This window comes from Enhydra lutris, unplaced genomic scaffold, assembly GCF_002288905.1.
Source record: "Enhydra lutris kenyoni isolate GAN:26980312 unplaced genomic scaffold, ASM228890v2 scaffoldscaffold66, whole genome shotgun sequence".
Classification (NCBI taxonomy): domain Eukaryota; kingdom Metazoa; phylum Chordata; class Mammalia; order Carnivora; family Mustelidae; genus Enhydra; species Enhydra lutris.
Window position 1 is genome coordinate 12,042,674 of NW_019154150.1, and position 15,081 is coordinate 12,057,754.

General features: G+C 56.3%; 1 protein-coding gene across 3 annotated transcripts; it reads right to left on the reverse strand.

Annotated features, from left to right (window-relative positions):
• Nucleotides 1–1,166: 1,166 nt before the first annotated feature.
• On the reverse strand, nt 1,167–13,279 carry LOC111159068 (cysteine and serine rich nuclear protein 1). 3 transcript variants are annotated; one of them, XM_022521450.1, is made up of 5 exons: nt 13,265–13,279; nt 6,251–6,504; nt 4,291–4,550; nt 3,452–3,766; nt 1,167–3,369 (listed from the first exon to the last, which is right to left on the reverse strand). In XM_022521450.1, the coding sequence occupies exons 2-5, from the start codon at nt 6,462–6,464 to the stop codon at nt 2,389–2,391; spliced, it is 1,770 nt and encodes a 589-aa protein (XP_022377158.1). In that variant the 5' UTR covers nt 6,465–6,504; nt 13,265–13,279; the 3' UTR covers nt 1,167–2,388. The 3 variants fall into 3 exon arrangements, with proteins under 3 accessions (XP_022377158.1, XP_022377157.1, XP_022377156.1); XM_022521449.1 differs by lacking the exon at nt 13,265–13,279 and adding an exon at nt 12,806–12,935; XM_022521448.1 differs by lacking the exon at nt 13,265–13,279 and adding an exon at nt 6,816–6,993.
• Nucleotides 13,280–15,081: the final 1,802 nt, after the last annotated feature.

A 15,081-nucleotide genomic window follows, 5' to 3' on the forward strand; every position in this document is an offset into this window, starting at 1 on the left:
GCAGCAGGGAGACAGAGCGATGGAATGTACCAGGATACTCTACCAGGAGAAGCCAAAGTCCTGGCTGTCCCTGGCTAAGCTGCTTACAGGGACAGGCTACCCATCACAGGCCAGGCACCAAGCTATGGATCCTCTCCTGACCACTGATGATGAGGCCATGTCCATGCATGTTCAGAGGTAAGAGACAGATACCCAGAGAGTGGCAGAACTGGCAGAGAAAGGATAAAACATAGAGATAGTGGCAGAAACATGAAAACAATATGGAAGTCACAAACATGCCCCAGGTACTCTCCTACGTGCTGCATATATGCGAACTGAATGAGCTTTTGAGACAAGCCGTGTTATTTGCACAGTATTGAGGACACCTAGACCCAGTGGCAGTGATTTGCCTAAGTCACTTTGCTAGGTAGGAGAGCTGGGATTTGAACCTGGCACTCTGGGTCCGTGTTCTTACCCAATAAGCCTCAGAGATAAAGTAAGGAGAGCCCAGCACAGACCAAAAGGCAGAGAATCAGAGCCAGATCTGGTCTCCCTCCCAGCACGTTGTATAAATCGTTATTCCTAAGGGGGAGGCTGACCTTGCTCCTCAGGCCCTAGGCTGGGAGTCCCCAGGGCAGGGTGCAGCCTGCTCCTCTGGCCTGCAGCCGGGCTGCTGGGGACAGGTCAGACGGGTCTGGCTGGTGCAGATGGTTGAGGTCCTGCAGCTTCCTTTGCTTGAGTCCCCCGGGCCTCAGCTGCTCAGCCCTAAAAGAGGACTCTACCAGTCACATCCCACTGTCTGCCCCTAACTGGGAGTGGGGGGTGGGGGCTTCGTTCTCTAGGCCAGGCCCCACCCAGCTCAGTGAGACCAGTGGAAAACAGCTGAGCAGAGAGCCATCTCAGAAGACTACACTGCCCCAGCTCACCACCACCCTGGGAGACCACTGGAGAGATGGGCTCGTGGGAAGGGAAAACTGCTCTGCCTGGCAACCTCCCAGTGGGCTTCCTGTCTCCAAGGTGAGAGGCCTGCATGGGAGGAGGCCCATCTGGTTGTGACCCTCACTCCTACCTCAACATAGCCTCTGAGTCCACATCATCCTGCGGGGAGCCCCTCCCCCTCCCCACACACTCCCTCCCAAGGGTATACCCCCCCCCATCTCCCAGTCCCACAAACGCAGACCACACTGTTTAAAAATAGAGCCTCTTTATTGGTACCTGTAAGCTCAGGTACAAGGTGTTCCCACAAGTACACAAGCTGGCAAGGCCGCCTGGGCAAGGCAGCAGGCCCAGAGCCTGGGCTTCTTGGCACAGACATAGAGAAAAATGAATAAATTATAGTTCTGACACTCAAGGACGATACAGAAATTAGGATGCAAAACTCAACATCAGCAAACAAAGGGCATAAAAGCCAAAAGGGCCACTCCTCACCGAGCCAACTGGCTTTAGGGCATGGGCAGGTGGCTGGGGCTGACATGCAGTGCCCAGAAAGCCCTGAGATAGCCGTCAGGAGCGTGCTGTGGGCCCCGAGGCTAGTCCCTCGCCCTCTCTGGGCTTCCTGCTTCCCTTCTACATTAGTGGGCCCAGAATAAAGCCTGTGGCCTTTGGGGTGGAAGACCATGAGGCAGAGGACAGGAAGCAGAGGGGGCTGTGTGGGGGCAGAAGCAGATTTTGGTCACGGTTGGCCTGGCCAGCCCAGCGCAGCCCAGCCCAGTCTCCTACCTAGACGCTGTCCCCAGCCACTTGCCTCTCATAGGCTGCTGCTGCAGTAGACTGTAGGCACCCAATCCACACCTGGTTTGTACCAAAGCCCAGGCAGGTTAGGGGATGCACAACAAGGCAGAAGGGACTCGCAGGAGTCTGTGCCCTACCCCAACTCCAGCACTGCCCACCGGCCAGAGGGGAGAAGCCTACGCCTTCTAGTCTCCAAATAAATTATGGAAATAAATTATAGTCTTCACAGTCCACAAAATATAGCCACCCGTGGGTCTGAGGCTCAGGGTGGCAGGAGAAGCCATTAGAAGTGGCAGATTTCAGCCCTGTCTTGTTCAGGCTAAAGAACTTCACACGAGACCGGAAAGGGGTCTGCAAAGCTCCAGGGGAGCCATATTTCCTCCTGTTCCTGGCACACACCATGGAAAGTGGAAGAAGAGACTGTGTGGGCTCTGGGGGGGGGGTGTGGTGGGGGGGCCAAGTGGCTGACAGGGAAAGCCCCCTCCCTGCCCTTTCTTCAGCACAGAAGAAGTTAACAAAAATAAATAAGTCAATCCAAAGTGTTGCACAAAACTCAGGAGTGCCCGCATGGATGAGCCAGCCCACGGGAAAACCCTTAACATACAGACCTCAGGGAGCCCCCAAATTACAACAAAGCAGCAACAGGGCTCTTGGGACCATGAAAAGGTCCCCTACTCCTCACACAGGCACCGGCTCCACCAGGGGCACTGGGGCCGGGTCCTCAAACAACTGGCTGTCCATGAAGGGTGCCGGGGCCTCAGTGGCTGAGTCCGCCAGGCCCACAAGGGACTCCAGGAGGCAAGCGCCAGTGTCCCCTGCTGGAGAAAAGGTTGGCAGGGGGAAGAAGGGGGCCTCCGGGTTGTCCAGGCTGTCAGACACCTTCCGGGAGGTGTAGTGAGGCCCCAGACTATAGTCTGGCAGGGCCTGGAGCAGCTCGAAGGAGTCGCAGGAAGACAAGCTGAGGTCCACAGAGTTGCTCTGGCCAGCATCTGAGCTGGGCAGCACTGAGGCACCGGGGAAGCTGCCTTCTCCCAACCCTTCAAGGCTACTGTTCAGGAAGAAGCTGGCATCCAGGTTGGCGTTTTCATCCAGGATGCCTAACGTGAGGCTAGAGCTGGAATAGCTGTGGGTCCAGCTGGCCAGGCCACCGGGCTCACCAGTACCAAAGATATCAGCTGGGTGGAAGCAGCTGAGGTTGTCCAGGCTCCCCACTCCCCCTTCCTCTTCTTCCTCCTCCTCCCCTCCCAGGTCAGAGTCACTGAGACTCAGGACCCGGGCCAAGCTGTCATCATCCATGTCGGGCTGGAAGCCAGGGCCAGGCAGGGCTGGGTGGGCGGTGCCGCTCGGGGCCTCGCTGGTGCCCGAAGCTGTGGAGGAGTCGGTCATGTCGCTGCTACAGCTGTTATCTCCCAGCTCGCTGCTCACGGGGGGCTTGGCCAGCGGGAAAGCAGGGGCCAGGACCTGCTCACCAGGGCTGGCTGGGCTGTCCTGGCTGGGCGCCTCCAGTTCCCCCAGGCTCTCGGCCCCCTGCTCCAGCTGCAGGCGGGTGAGGGTGTGGAGGAAATGGGTCTGCACGCGGGCCTGATTAAATTCTACACGGCCCTTGGGGTTCTCGCAGCCCTCCCTGCAGCAGCCGCAGGGGAACGCAGTGTGGTCCATCTGCAGAGAGAGCAGAGCATGAGTGAGGATCCTGTGGAGCCCAGAGAAGCCCCTGAGCTCCGGTTCCACTCCCAGCCTGTACCTGGCACTTGATGCCCGCCAGACTGCAGCTGCAGGTCTCGGGGTCACAGACCCGATCACAACGACAGCCACAGTCCTCTCGGGACTGGCGCAGAGCCTGCAGCTCCCGCTTCTCCTCGCGATCGATCCTCCGCACCCCAGCAGCCCGCAGCAGAGCCCGCCGTCGCCGGGCTGGGTAGGGCTGTAGGAAGGTCATCTCCTCCAACCGACCACCTGCCACAGCCACGGCCAAGTCCTCTTCCACAGAGGCGTCATCAATGGCGTCCACGGTGAGTGGCAGGCTAGCCTCCGTCTCAGGCACCCCGGTCTCCGCAAGCTGTACCACAGCAGAGAGGAAGGATGTGAGAGACACACCGGGGTCTTGGCCCCCACCGCCACCAGTCACTGGACAAATGTTCCCCACAGGCTTATTCTGGACTGAGCACCATGGAGACCACAGTGAATGCGAACACCAACAACACTGCCCTTGGGGCATTGGCAAAGAGATTTCCTGTTCCTGTCATTTCCCCAGTTCCTGGACAAGCCCCCAGCCTCCCTCCACAGCCAGCCTGACACCCCACCCCCAATGTCACATCAACTACCCATCCCTCACATGGCAAGGTCAGACAGCTTCAGGCACCATGCCTCCAGCCACTACAGCAAACACAGGCCCTTCCACACCCCACTCTGTCTGCAGATCATCCAGGTAACAGGCCCTGATGGAGCAATACTGCCCCAGAGGCCTCTTTCCCTAAATACATAATGAGCATACTGGCTCCCACCCTAGAAGCCCCTCTCCTCTAAGGCTAGGACTTCAGAAGCCAGCCAAGGGCCCCTGCGATGGAGAGGGGTCTCCCCTACCTTCCACCGGAGCGCCTCCAGCTTCTCCTCCTTCAAGCGTAGGCGCAGCTTCTCACGCCGTGCCCGGGCTTGCTCCTGGGTGAACTCAGCCAAGGAAAAGCGGCGGCAGGAACTGTGGCGGGGGGCCATACCCAGAGTGCAGCCACCACGGCTGGGCACACTGGTGAAGCCCTGGCACCGTGGAAAATAGAAGACAGTGATACCATCAAAGGCGACACGGCCTGGCCGCTTCCGGGGAGCCCGCTTCAGGATGGACAGGGCTGGAAGGCACAGAGGGAAGGGACAGGACATTAGTTCTCTGTGAGGCTCAGCAAACCTCCAGGAAGATGGTACTGAATGACCTTTCCTCTCACGTCCTGCTGTGACCTCCCACCCCGAGAAAAGAAATGGATCTGAATTTAGGAACCAGCCTGGCTGGGATTAGAGCTGGTAAAATTGAATGCCCCTCCTTACTATTACTTACCAGTCCAAATGACACTGTTAGATTAAACACCTCTGTCATCTTTATTAGCCATTTATAGGTTCCTTAGGCAGTTTTCTATAGTTTTTTTTGGTAATTCATTTGTAGGAACTCTTTATATATCATATTAAAGACACTGATCATCTGTCTAAGCTATCTGCAAATATTGTGGTCTTTTATTTTTGTTCAAGGCATTTACAAAATAACTTCTAAGGCCATGTAATTAAAAATATATTGACCTTTTCCATTCTACAACAGGCTTAGAAAGGCTCTTATCTGGAACTGCCTAAGTTATGGATTGTATATTGATTAGTAAGCTATATTTGGTATATTCTATACAAATATTGGTATACTATTGCTTTTAATTGAACCATAAGTAGTTGCCTTAGAACTGAATACTGGCGACTGCATGTATTTCAACTTACTATTTTGCCTGTCCCAATCCAATACATAGAATTCTTACTCTCTCTGCAAACTGAACTGGGTAGCACTTACTGAACAATGTTAACTACTAGTGGTGACAGCATCCTCATCTTGTTCCTTAGTGGGACGGCTTCCAGTATGTTCTCACTGACAGGAATGCCAGCTTTTGGGCTGAGACACATATTTTTAATCACTTAAGGTAGAATTCACTTACTACTATTTTACCAAGGGCCTTATCTAGAAGGAACATGACATTTTATCAAGTGTTTTTCAGCATCCACAGCAGCTCTCTCATTTTTCTTCCTCTGACATAGTCATTGGGTAAACTCTAAGACTGGATTTTATAAATATTAAACCATTCTTATATTGCCAGAATAAATCCAGTTTAGTCAACATACTGTTAGGTTTTATGTGCTAAAAATCATACTCTTTTTCTATGTATAATACACAGATACATATATTAGTACATAAACAAAGACATCATACCCAGGGATTAAAATGTCACTGCAGTAATAATTAGGAAAAATATGTCTAAAAAGGTTCCCTGGGGTTGGGGGCAGCAATAATGGAGAACAAAATCGAGGAATACTGCTTTAGGGCTCTTTGTCATTTTGAAATCAGAATGACGCCAGCTTGAAAAGTAACTGGGGATGAAACCTTTCCACTATGTTCAGGCAAAGCCAAAAGGCATTTTGACAGAGAGGGACTGGCCTGACAGGCCCCGCAGTAGAGTGTGGGGCGTGGGACTCCAGGGTGTGCAAGCTGGAGAAACGAAACTGGAACGTAAGGGAGGAGTTGGAGCCAGAGGGCCCCAGGGCCACTCTGAGGAGCTCTGTCCTGACCTGCAGGACTTCTAAGCAGGGAGTCCTGAGGTTGAAGGTGAATCAAGCCGGGCCCAGGTGCCTCTGGACAGTGGGCATTCCTCAGTGACCACTGTATTACGGGAAGTGGCCAAGGTGGAGAGCCAAAGCCATTGGGACACGACCTCCAGAGGCCAGAATGGCTGTCAGGGGCCTCCCAATTTCATCTTCAGGAAGGAAGGAGGGGTGTGGTGGTTCCCAGGAGAGAGGGACTCACGGGGGAAACTCCGGGGGCCACAGAAGTCACGGTCAGGCAAAGGCGATTGATCCCAGGGGCCCTCCTCATCGGAATCCCAGGCTGGGGAGACTGACGAGCTTGGAGAGCAGGAGCGAGAACGGCGGCCCGAGGAGGAAAAAGAGGAGGAGGAGGAGCAGAGCGAGGAGTCGTCCTCATCCAGCTGGTCAAACTTCCTCTTCAGGGGCCCGGTCATGGTGGAGCAGGGGGTACTCAGGGGTCCGCACACTGACAGCCTGGAGTGGAAAGGAGAAACCTCTGGACAGCAGGCCTGCAGACAGGCAGCGGCTGCTCAGTCCCGATCAACTCCCCTTACCCTTCAAGGCATCCCAGGCCTCCCCCTTGGCTCTGCATGCAGGGGGACGGCTTCGAGAGGCTTCCTGCCGCAGGCAGAGTACGGAGGTCCAAACCCTCCTCCTGGCACTTGCGGATTCCCACCATCTCTGCTCAAAAGCCTTCCTAGGACACCACTGGGAACCTTCCCCACTACCTCCTACAACCCACCTACACACATGCATTCACCAGACCAACAGATGGACCAACAGACCTCAGCCGGGCCTCGTTCATTCCCCGACAGGAATCCTGGGGGCTGACTCACTGGCTGGGTGATTCACACAGCTCGCATCTGTGTGCCTTTGTGTGTGTGAGGCCGTCGGCTGCAGCCTGCACAGCCCTGTACGGTGGCTCTCCTTCCCCCTCCTCCTCCACCACCACCCCCAAACACCCCCACAGATACACCACCTTATGGGTGGGTGGGTGGGTGCGTGCGCGCGCACACACACACACACACACACACACACACACACTCTCTCTCTCTCTCTCTCCCTCTCTCCTTCTGTCTGTGGGGCCAGGCTGACCAGGGCACTCCGGGAAACAGGCTGCCTTCGACACTGGCCCCGATTCCCAGACACAGGACTTTCCGGAGCCCCTCCTCTCCCGTGACAGAGCCACTCAGACTTTCCCTCAGAAACCGCCGCCCCACAGAAGTCCCCTGCTTCCAGACCTGGCTGTGCTTCATGTGTCTCTAACAACTCCTGTTTGATCTTAAAAATGCATCTACATCTTGCCTCGACTCCAACATCTAGCTCTGTTTGTTTGAATTAACTTCCTATGGAAAATTATTTTTTTCCTCTCAACACACACACACACACACACACACACACACACACACCAACAACAACTCTTAGTGAAACGGACCAATCAAGATGACATCCCAGTGTCTCCTGTTTGTAGCCTGGTGACTTGGGGGTACCTTAGGACACAGCTTACTGTGTCTCCCCTTTAAGGGTCTCAGCCCTTGGAGCAGGGCAACCGGAGCCTCCCACAGCCTGGCTGGCCTCGGCTAAGGGGAGTGGAATTGGGGCTCCCACCCCTAAATGCTTCCGCTATCCCTGGAAATCCCCAAAGGACTCAGTCCTAAGGGCTGAACTACCTTGTTTCTCTGTGTCCTACAGGGCTCAGGTCTGGGCCCCAGGAGGTCACCAGGAGGAAGGGGAAACGGTGCAGAGGCCCTAGCGCTGGGGAGCCCCTCCCCCACTGCCATCACAGGAAATGAGAACAGGAAAAACCAACCAGAAGGCTGGCGATCTCCTCTCCTCAGGTGTCCTTTCTAAACACCCTTGTCCCCCTTTGCCAAGCCTAGGACAGAGTCTCTGGATCCTAGAGCTAGATAGAAGGTGAGCGGTCAGTAGACTTACTGGATAAAATTCTTCCTGAGCACAGCCTCTCCCCACAGACAAGAGAGAAGCAAGAGAAACTCCCCTCCTTGCTAACCCTTCACATTGGGCCAGGGGAAGAGAACGCACAGGTGCTTCCGGGGACTTCTCAGCGGGTAGTTTCTCAGGCTTGGCACCCGCAACCCCCCCAAACCACAAACAAAAACAACCCAGCTCCCAGCTGACTTGCAGCCTCTCCTAGGAGTTGGGGGAACTCATGACCCAGAGCCAGGCGCACACATGTACACACGTGCAGACCCCAGAGACAAACACAAACACACACCGCCAAGCCACACACACATACCCTGCCCCTACCAGCCCTGTGGGGAGACCCCATCCTCTCCCAAACTTCAGATGCTGTCCATAGGGTGCTGAATGCCTCATCACACGCCCAAGCCCAAGGCCCACCCACCGCCAAAACCAAATGCCCATTCTGTATCTCTGCCTGGCTGTCCCTAAGAAACATAAAATTCCATAGGCCCCAAATCGAACCCCTTGTCTCTGTTCCCCACCCCCAACCTGTGCCATCTGTTCCTCTTCCTGTGTTCCCTATCTTAGTAACGGCACTGCCACCCACCCAGTTACTCAAGCCAGAAACCTGCAGCCATCCTCAACAACTCCTTCCTCCCTCTCTCTCCGGCCACATCCAGGCCCCCAGTCCTGCAAGCATACACTAGCTCATTTAATGCACACAAGGCTAGGCAGAGACAGTGGGGACTGGGGAGGCCATCAGCATAGGATTAAGAACCTTGGCTCCAGAACCAGACTGCCTGCACTGGAACCCTGGTTTGGCTATTACTCAGCTGCGTGACCTCAGTCAAGGTCCTTAAGCTCTCGGTGTCTCCAATTCTTTGTCTTAAAACCTCACAGGGTTGGGAGGTTTACAAGAATCAATACATGTCAAGTTCTTAGGACAGTGGTTAAGTGCTGAGTGAACATGGCATTCTACACTGTGGGAAAAAGGAGCTCCTGGATACAACATGTGAATCTCAATGATGTCATGTGGAATATAAAGCAGCCAGATGCAAGAATACATGTGAATGAAATTCAAGGAAACGTAAACCCAATCAGTGATGATACAAGTCAGAATGGGAGGGGCGGGAGTTTGATATGCACTGGGGACAGCGGTTGAGTGGGGAGCCTGGGGACTTCACATTGCTGGGTGAGTGGGTTTCTTGAAATGTTCTGTGTTACCTGGCTGGTGGTTCCACGAATGTCTAAAACTAAAATCTCATCTAGCTGTACACATAGAATTCATATGCTTTATGAATTTCATGTATGGCTCCTTCAATTTTATTACCTTATGTCTCTGTCCCCACTGCTACTGTCAATGTCCCCTGCCTCTGCTCCTGCTGTCCCCCTGCAGCCAGGGTGATCTTCCTAAAGATCTCTGCTTGCCATCCCCATGCTTAGGAAAGCTGGGCCTTAGGATCAAGCCTAGAATTCCGAGAGGCTGCAGCAGGCCTGGCTGCTGCCTCCCCCTTTCCCTCACTATATTCCAGCTGAACTTGCAGTTCTCCTAATTGCCATGACCTGCCCGCCTCCTGGCCTTTGCACAAGCTGGAACTCAGCCTACTCTAACAGTCATTTCCAAGAGGGCCTCCCTGAAACCCCTATTTCTCACTCTTGACTACATGCCTCTCTGGGCTCCCACGGGCTCTGGGAATCCCCTACCCCCACCCTCCTCTCAAAGTCTTGCTGCGGCCTCGCGGTCTTTCCCTCACACCAGGCAGAGGGCCTCTCTGCCTGGCCATCCCTGTACCCAAGCTTAGAGCAGAGTCTGGCATAGAGAAGGCACCTAAGGACCAGCAGAGGTGGACCTCAGTGCGACTTCCTGATCCTGTCAGTTAGTCTGGGGGTACACACGTGTAGACCAGAGATCCGCCTGCACTGGAGCCATAGGAGGGGGTGGCTCTGAGGGTAGGAAGCTCAGGCTGCGCTCAGATGCCAACAGAGGCATCTCAGGAGACACCCTGTTCCCCAGAAGTAAACAAACAGATACCAAGCAAGCAGATTTAAGCCAGACACCCTGGCTCTGCCTCGGGCATGTCTACAGAATGGGAATTTAAGGTGAAGGTGTTATAAATGTCAGGAAAAATAGGGACACAGGGAAGCTACAGCCATGCTGCAGGTTCTAGTGGTGAACCCTTGCAGGATCTGCAGACCTAGAGTATAACGACAACTTAGCTCTTCCCTGATACTCCTCTGGGGTGGAGGGAGGAGAAGGAGCAGCCCTTGGGTCTTGTGCTTCTCTGTCCCACCTGGGAATCCAGAGGCCAAGAGAGGCAGAGGCAGGAGATGAGAAAAAGACTCAGCCAGAGACAAGGACACGCCAAGTCAGAAAAAGGAATGAAAGATAGTGAAAGAGTCCAAGAAAAGTGTCAGACAGTGAGTCAGAGGAGGGGGGGAGGGGCCCTCAGCAGCTACCCAGGAATCAAAATCCCAACCATGGCTCTGTTCCCAGGGTGAACACGGCCCCCTCCTAGGGTCCTGGAGGAAGGAAAAGCAATTCCCAAGAGTTGGCTCAGACAGAAATGCCACACACACCCCAGAGGAGCCCCAGAGACAAGCCCTGAATCAAAGAGAGCGAGGATTCTTCTGGGATCTGCCTGGGCCCTGAGATCAGGCCACCCTCCTGTCACCACACACAGGAGTAGGATGGCTCGGATGAAGGGGTGAGACTTCCCCACTCTACTACTCCCAACTGTCTACACACTCAGGCCACACTGTGAATCCCAGGAAGGTCCCCTCACCCTGGGGCACCAGGCAAACAAAGGCTCTCTGGTGGCCAGGGGAATATCTCAAGGCCTTTGGGAAATCACATCAACTCCTTTCTGCAGCTCAGCAGTCCTCATGTCCCAGCTCCCTACCAGAGCTGATACTGGGGAGCGAGCACCTTCAGCTGCGTCCATCCTCCTCCTCCGGAAATCTGAAGAATGTGTCCTTTAACCTCAGATCCCCAGGCCCTGGTCAGGCCAGCTCCCCCCAACACCTGGGGTCACATGACTCCAGACTCTCAGGAACTACTTCCTGGGACAAGGAAAAGACACCTCTGAGTACCTCTGGCCCCCACTGGCATTGGCTAGAATAACACTCTCGGCAGATGCACAGAGAGGGCAGACAGGAAGCCTTAGCATACCCCATCCCCCCATCTCTCAGAAAGTGATCCTGGGGGAGGGCACAGTTCCTCAGCCTTGGCCTCCAAGGCCTGGCACTGGGTAGGTGCCAAATGTTTGCTGCCTACAGGAGGCCAACTGCTCCTGCAGAAGGGAAATTGCACCTGATAGCAACTGCTTCCTCCAGCTAAGCAAGGCCTCCTTCATTCTCATTCATTCAACAAATATGGAGCTCCGCCGGCATGCCAAGCACTGTGTCAGGCACTTGGGCGGACAGGGAGCAAGACCCGCACTAGGGTTGCACTCTTGGAGCTCTGAATTTAGGAGCAAGGAGTATAGTTACAAAACCTTGGTGAGTGCTGGGATGGCAGGTGGGAGGGGTGGGAAAGGAGGAGGAAAGCTGAGGGTAAAAAGAATCTCTAGGAGGAAGGGAGGTAGAAAGTTCCAGAGGGGGCACAGCAGGAGAAAGAGAGCCAGAATGGTGAGGGGGAGGGGCATCCTGGGACAGGTTTCGAGAGCCAGGGCTGACAGGGCAGGCTTTAGCCTGAGGGCACTGGAAGCCACAGAAGGGTTTAAGTAGGGAGTGACAATACCAGATTTGCATTTTAAAAAGATGGCTCAGTCCCCGACTAGAGGGGGGTGTGACTAGTTGGCCCCGGGCCAGGGTTAGGTGAGTGATGACAGGACAGGGAAGGCAAAGGAGAAAGGGGACTAGGCTTGCCGACCACCGGATGTGGAGACGGAAGAGGGTGGTGATGTCAAGGATTGGGGGGCCAGCGGAGGAGCCTGCTCCAGAGGACTGTGAGACATCTGAGTGGAGGTGTGGGGTGGGCAGTGGAGCCGGGGAGGGCTCCTCCAGTGTCAAGAGTGTAGGCTATGTGTGTGACTGTGCCAGAGAGCTGGAGTGACTAAGTGTGTGAGGGCTGCTGTGGTGGGGACATCCAAGGGTGCGAGTCTGTGGAAGGGCCCCCAGGGAGGGGAAACTGAGGACCGGGAGGAAGTACGTGATGCAGAGGGGAGAAGTGCGTGGGAGAGAGCCTACGTGTGCCCGCGGGTGTCCGGTGGGGCTGCTGCGCCCGTGACTCACAGCGGCGGCCTCTGCGTGTGACGGTGACTGACAAACAGGTGAGCGTACGACACAATCCCTCCTCCCTCCCTCCTGCCGGGGTCCGTGACTCACGAAGCCTCACTCCTCCACGATCTTCCCTCCACTCCCTCCCTGACCCCCGCCGGCCGGGGGCGCCAGGCACGCGCCCCAGCCCCGGCGCCTGCCCCCGGTGAGGGGGGAGCCCGAGGAGGAAGGCGACAAATGTCACCTGCTCCGGCCACGCGAGGAACTTCTGAAAAGTTCTCAGGCAACTGGGTCAAAAGGAAACTCCTGTGGACGCGCGCACCCGGTGACCCCGCCACCGGCGCCAATCTCCGCCCGGCCGCCACCCGCACCGGGCTCGGGGCGCCGCGACTTCTGGGGGGTACCGGCGGCGGCGCGGGGGAGGGGAGCGGAAAACCTGCCACTCTCTACTCTCCGCCTCCCCTCCCCGGACGCCAGCCGGCCGCGCGCAGGTAGCGGCCGAGCCAGGCCGTCCCCGCCCCGGCGCCGGGGCTGAAGGGGCAAGTGGCAGGGGCCGGAGGGGCGCAGCCCCCCGTACGGGACGCCCCCTCCCCAACGTCCCGGCCTGCCGGGCCCGCAGCCCCTCGGCGCTCACCTGCGATCCGGGGGCTCGCCCGGGACACCGATGCGACCCGCGTCCCGGCCGGGTACGCCCCCCGCGCCGCGACTCCGTGTGCGCTCGGCCGGGCAGCCGTCGGCCCAGCCGCCCCTCCGGCTCTGAGCGTCCGGCAGCGGCGGCGGCGGCGGGAGACTGGCTGCGCCCGGCCCCGCCCGCCGCTCCGCCCTCCTCGTCAGTGGAAAACTCCGGGGCTCGCAGCGCTGACGCACGCCCGGCCTCCCGCCAGGCGGCCCGGCAGCCCCGCCCCGGAGGCGCCACCTACCCCCGCCCCGAGCCGGGAGAAGCGGCCAGTGGGGCCTCCCTGCGGACTCTGACCCCGCGCGGGCGCCGGGACTAACCTGCGCCCTCAGTCGCCCTCGCCCGTCCCCCTCCCGCAGTTTCTTGAAGTCGCCGACGCTCCCAACCGGCAGAGCGGGGTCGAAGAGATTCCCCCACCTCGCAACACGGCCCCCGTTCGCGGTTGGGTAGACTGAGGCCCGGAGCAGAGCGGAGCGTCCGGAAGGCCACCCGGCGACGGTGGCCGAGCCGAGGCCTCCTCTAGGCTTTCACCCCCACCCTGCCCGAGGCAGTTGCTATCATCCAATCTAAACGTCCTTCCTCTGCGCCCTCCTTACCACCCACCCCCAGATCCGCCTGAAAAATAAACTGTGACTGGAGAGGAACCTGGGCAGAGAGAAAGGGGGACGGGGCGGGGGGAGGTCATCTGTGGGCCTGACCTTCACCTCTGCCCACAGGTCAGAGACTCTGCAGAAGCCCTGAGCTGGGAATTCCTGGAAACAGCTTCCCCCTACCCACTCCCTCCCTATACCTCCTAAAAAAAGAGAGAGAGAGATGTCTTCCAAGCCAGACACCCTGGCCACTTAAAATGGCCCACAGCCTTCTCTCCTCCCGCCAAGGCCTTTCCTGACTAGGGGCCAGCTCTCCCTGATTACTGCACAGGGGAAAGTGTGTGCATGCCCCGGCAGCAATCCCTGGCCAGGAGACCATCCTCTGCCCTTCTCCCCAACCTCAGATCAGACCTTACCCAGCACACATGTCCCTTGAGCATTTCTACCTTCGCGCCTTTGCTACACAGCGTTCCTCTCGCCTGGAATGCCTGTTTGCCTTCTCGCTGCTTACCAGAATCTCATCGCCTTTAAGGTCTCAACTTGCGCTGCCTCCTCCAGGGAGCCTTCGTGGGAGCTTGACCCTCCCCCTCCCAGTCCTGCTCCCGCTGCATTCTGGGTTTTTCTCTGACTGTCCTAGATGAATGCTGTCACTGACTAGCCCAACCCTCAGGATTCCTTTCTACCTTCCCCCAGTGGGGGGTGGGGGTGACATCTCCAGCATGGATGGCTCTGGGCTGGAGATGATGGTGAGGGCCCCTTGAGCCACAGGTGCTTATGTAGAGCCAGCCAGAAGGGGTCTGCCTGCCCTTCACCTTTCCAGGGAAGAAAAATAGGAGGAAAGTAGGTTGGAGGAAGCTACAGCTCTTTCCCTTGCTGTATGTATGGAGTGTGTATGTCTGGGGGACCTGTAGGGACAGGTGTCTGGCAGCTGGAGCCAAGCTTTCAGTGACTTCCCAGTGTCCTCAAGATGAAGTCTCAACTCTGCGGGGCCTACAAAGCCCAAATAATCTGGCCCTTGCCCACCTTTGCAGCTTTACCACGCTCTCCTTGTGCTTCCACCCCCCACTCCCCTGTTCCATTTCAGTGTCTGTAATAGGTGTACGTGTCTTTTTATTTATACTCTATACATGTAATATTGGTACGGCTGCATGTAGTTTTAATTTACATGTGAGGTATTCTGTTCTAAATCTCATTAAGTTTCTTCCAGCCTTCTCTCTGCACTCCCACCCACACCTCTTGATAACCACTCCAGTCCCTTGGCCAAGGCTTGTTTTGGGGACTGTGTCCTCCTCATCCTGATTCAGACTTCCCAAGGTGCTCATCTCCAGCCTGTACTTACCTCGCACTCTGTTGTGTGGTTTACTTGTGCATTTCCTTGCATTGTCTGGGAGTGGTGGGAAGGTAGGGGCTGTGTCTGACTCTCCTCAGTGCTTGGTAAGAACCTGTTGAATACATTAAGTATACTTAGTAAATGTATACAGGGAGCTGGGGCTCTAGGAGTGTGCAGGGCTGGAAGTGGAGATGGAAGGGTCATCAGCATACAGCGGTACATTGAAGCCACGGGTGTGGCTAAGACAGCTCAAGAGGGAGTTTAAAGGCTCCAGAGCTGGGTGTTGTTAGAGGTGACTCAGCCCTTAGGGCTAT

Excerpts from the sequence above, each read along its gene's own strand:
- LOC111159068 (XM_022521448.1), bottom strand. The coding sequence starts at position 6,835 with ATGAACGAGGCCCGGCTGAG. Across the intron at positions 6,505-6,815 it reads ATGAACGAGGCCCGGCTGAG|GCTGTCAGTGTGCGGACCCC; the intron begins GTCTGTTGGTCC and ends TTTCCACTCCAG. Across the intron at positions 4,551-6,250 it reads TGGCCCCCGGAGTTTCCCCC|CCCTGTCCATCCTGAAGCGG; the intron begins GTGAGTCCCTCT and ends TGTGCCTTCCAG.